General features: G+C 33.8%; 1 protein-coding gene across 1 annotated transcript; it reads right to left on the bottom strand.

Moving 5' to 3' along the window:
- Positions 1-1354: 1354 nt before the first annotated feature.
- On the bottom strand, positions 1355-1668 carry LOC119637665. The gene is made up of 2 exons (XM_038033861.1): positions 1461-1668; positions 1355-1398 (listed from the first exon to the last, which is right to left on the bottom strand). The coding sequence occupies exons 1-2, from the start codon at positions 1666-1668 to the stop codon at positions 1355-1357; spliced, it is 252 nt and encodes an 83-aa protein (XP_037889789.1).
- Between the last annotated feature and the right edge of the window lie 412 nt (positions 1669-2080).

The raw sequence follows: 2080 nt of genomic DNA, 5'->3' as shown, positions 1-2080 counted from the left end.
ATTAATTTCAAAATCAATCCATTTTGAGGCATATAAAAAACTTGATTTCAGGAATGTACAAAGCAGTTTTAACCGTTCTGTCTTGTTTGCGTTATGGTAAATGGGCATAAAACCTCAAAAAAGTGAAAATATTAATATTTAATCACTTGTAACGTTGTGTGAGCATGGCCGATTTTTTCTTTCTTGGTCGTAAAGAGTAGAGTTTTGCGTAAAGTAAATGAGGAAAATTTCTGGCCCCTAATTTTCATAGTTTCTGAGAATCGCGTAAAAACCTACAAACTTTTGTTAAGAAAAGCGGAGTTGCCTTCAGTTTACGCTTCAGCGCGGGCTTCTGCTGTGACCGAGGCGGACAGACATGGCTAAATCAACTCAGACTTTCACGCAGAATATATATACTTTATAGCGTCTCTGATGCTTCAGTTAGGGTGTTACATATATTAATGAAAATGAACAAAATTAGTACAGTTCCATCTTACAGTGGTGGGTATAAAAATGAACTCCGACCTGAAAATTTTATTTGTTTGGAAGGTTCGAGAGCAAAGGATTTGGTCAAGTCGGAAAATCTGAATCGTGGCCTTCGAAGAGAGAAGTCAATCAAGTACGAGCTCCATTAAGCGAAAGGTGTCGTGAAATGCTAATGCTGGAACTTTAGTTCAAGGGGTTTTTTTTGTAAACGTTGTTTTTTAATTCTGTAAACAAACTTATGTAAAACACTATATATGTGTGAAAACATTAAAAAGTAACAAAGCTACTCGCACGGCTTGGTATTATGAAACTTTAATTCAATACCCCGTTAGGCAATTTTCATGTCACAAATTTTTGATTATTGCGAGTATGTTTGCTAATCGATCACGATCACCGCAAGTTTCGGACAACTAAATCAGTTTTTGCGACCTTAAGCCTTCGAGAAACATAGAGATAAACGCACAGACCAAAACCGATTTAAAGTTTTACCATAACTAAAAGAACATAAATACAAAAATGAAGTTTTTGAGAAGTATTTTTGATTGTGATAAGTGGAAAGATCAATTGAGTATTGTCTCATCCTTTTGTATCGGAAATAGATATCAAAGTAAAGACCTTTGATTAAAACGTTTTGAATTTTCTTAAGGGCTTCATGTCTTGACAAAGGGAATAAGTACAGAAGACTGTAATCCTAGTAGTTATCAATAAATTCGTCCCGTCCTGAACATGAATTCTGAATCGGTTTTTTCTGTAAATATTAATTTTATTTGGTATTGAGTGCATTTGTTTAATAACGAACACATATATATATATATATATATATATATATATATATATATAAGTAAGCGTGTGTAAATATATATAAAAACTATTATGTTTTATTAATTTATTATGTATTTACATTACAATGCGAAAAATGATCACGTTCCCAAACTGAAAAAAAAAATAATATTTTTATTATTATTAACGAAACCTTTAAAACAAAATTCACTTACTTTTGCCAGTCATGCAATTTTCTCGTACCATATCGCATTGACTATAAAAGAACTGATGCTCGCTGCGGTAGGCCGCGCACACTGGGATATAGCTATCGCATTCATTTAAAGCTGAACAACTTGAACCTCGTACTGACCAAACTACCAGGCCTAAGATCATTGCTATTGCTAGACCCAGTGGTAGTAATATCGATAGCAATTTCGACATTCTTTTAAATGTATTATCTATATTAGACTAATATAGATAGGGAGAATGACACAGAGAGAGAGAGAGAGAGAGAGACAGAGAGAGAGAGAGACAGAGAGAGAGAGAGAGAGAGAGAGAGAGAGAGAGTGTGTGTGTGAGAGAGAAAGAGAGAGAGGGAGAGCTATTTTTAACCAGACACTTTCGCGCATTTATGCAAATTATTTAGTTAATTATCTTTAACAAGTGCACAAATATACGCGTGATTTCCACTTAATTTCGCTCGTTTTTCGTTTTTCCCCAAAAATTCACGTCCCTCTTTACTCAAAGCTCGCTTATCACTGCTTTAGCAAAATAAATTATTTTATACACTATCTGTCAGTCGTTATGACAGCCAACGTTCAAATTATTATTTAAAAAATTGCTTGTATTGTTG

This window comes from Glossina fuscipes, unplaced genomic scaffold (assembly GCF_014805625.2).
Source record: "Glossina fuscipes isolate IAEA_lab_2018 unplaced genomic scaffold, Yale_Gfus_2 60, whole genome shotgun sequence".
NCBI lineage: Eukaryota > Metazoa > Arthropoda > Insecta > Diptera > Glossinidae > Glossina > Glossina fuscipes.
The sequence above is the reverse complement of the archived record's forward strand: the minus strand, read 5'-3'. Positions and strand labels throughout refer to the sequence as shown.

Excerpts from the sequence above, each read along its gene's own strand:
- LOC119637665 (XM_038033861.1), bottom strand. The coding sequence starts at position 1,668 with ATGTCGAAATTGCTATCGATATTACTACCACTGGGTCTAGCAATAGCA. Across the intron at positions 1,399-1,460 it reads AAATTGCATGACTGGCAAAA|TTTGGGAACGTGATCATTTT; the intron begins GTAAGTGAATTT and ends TTTTTTTTTCAG.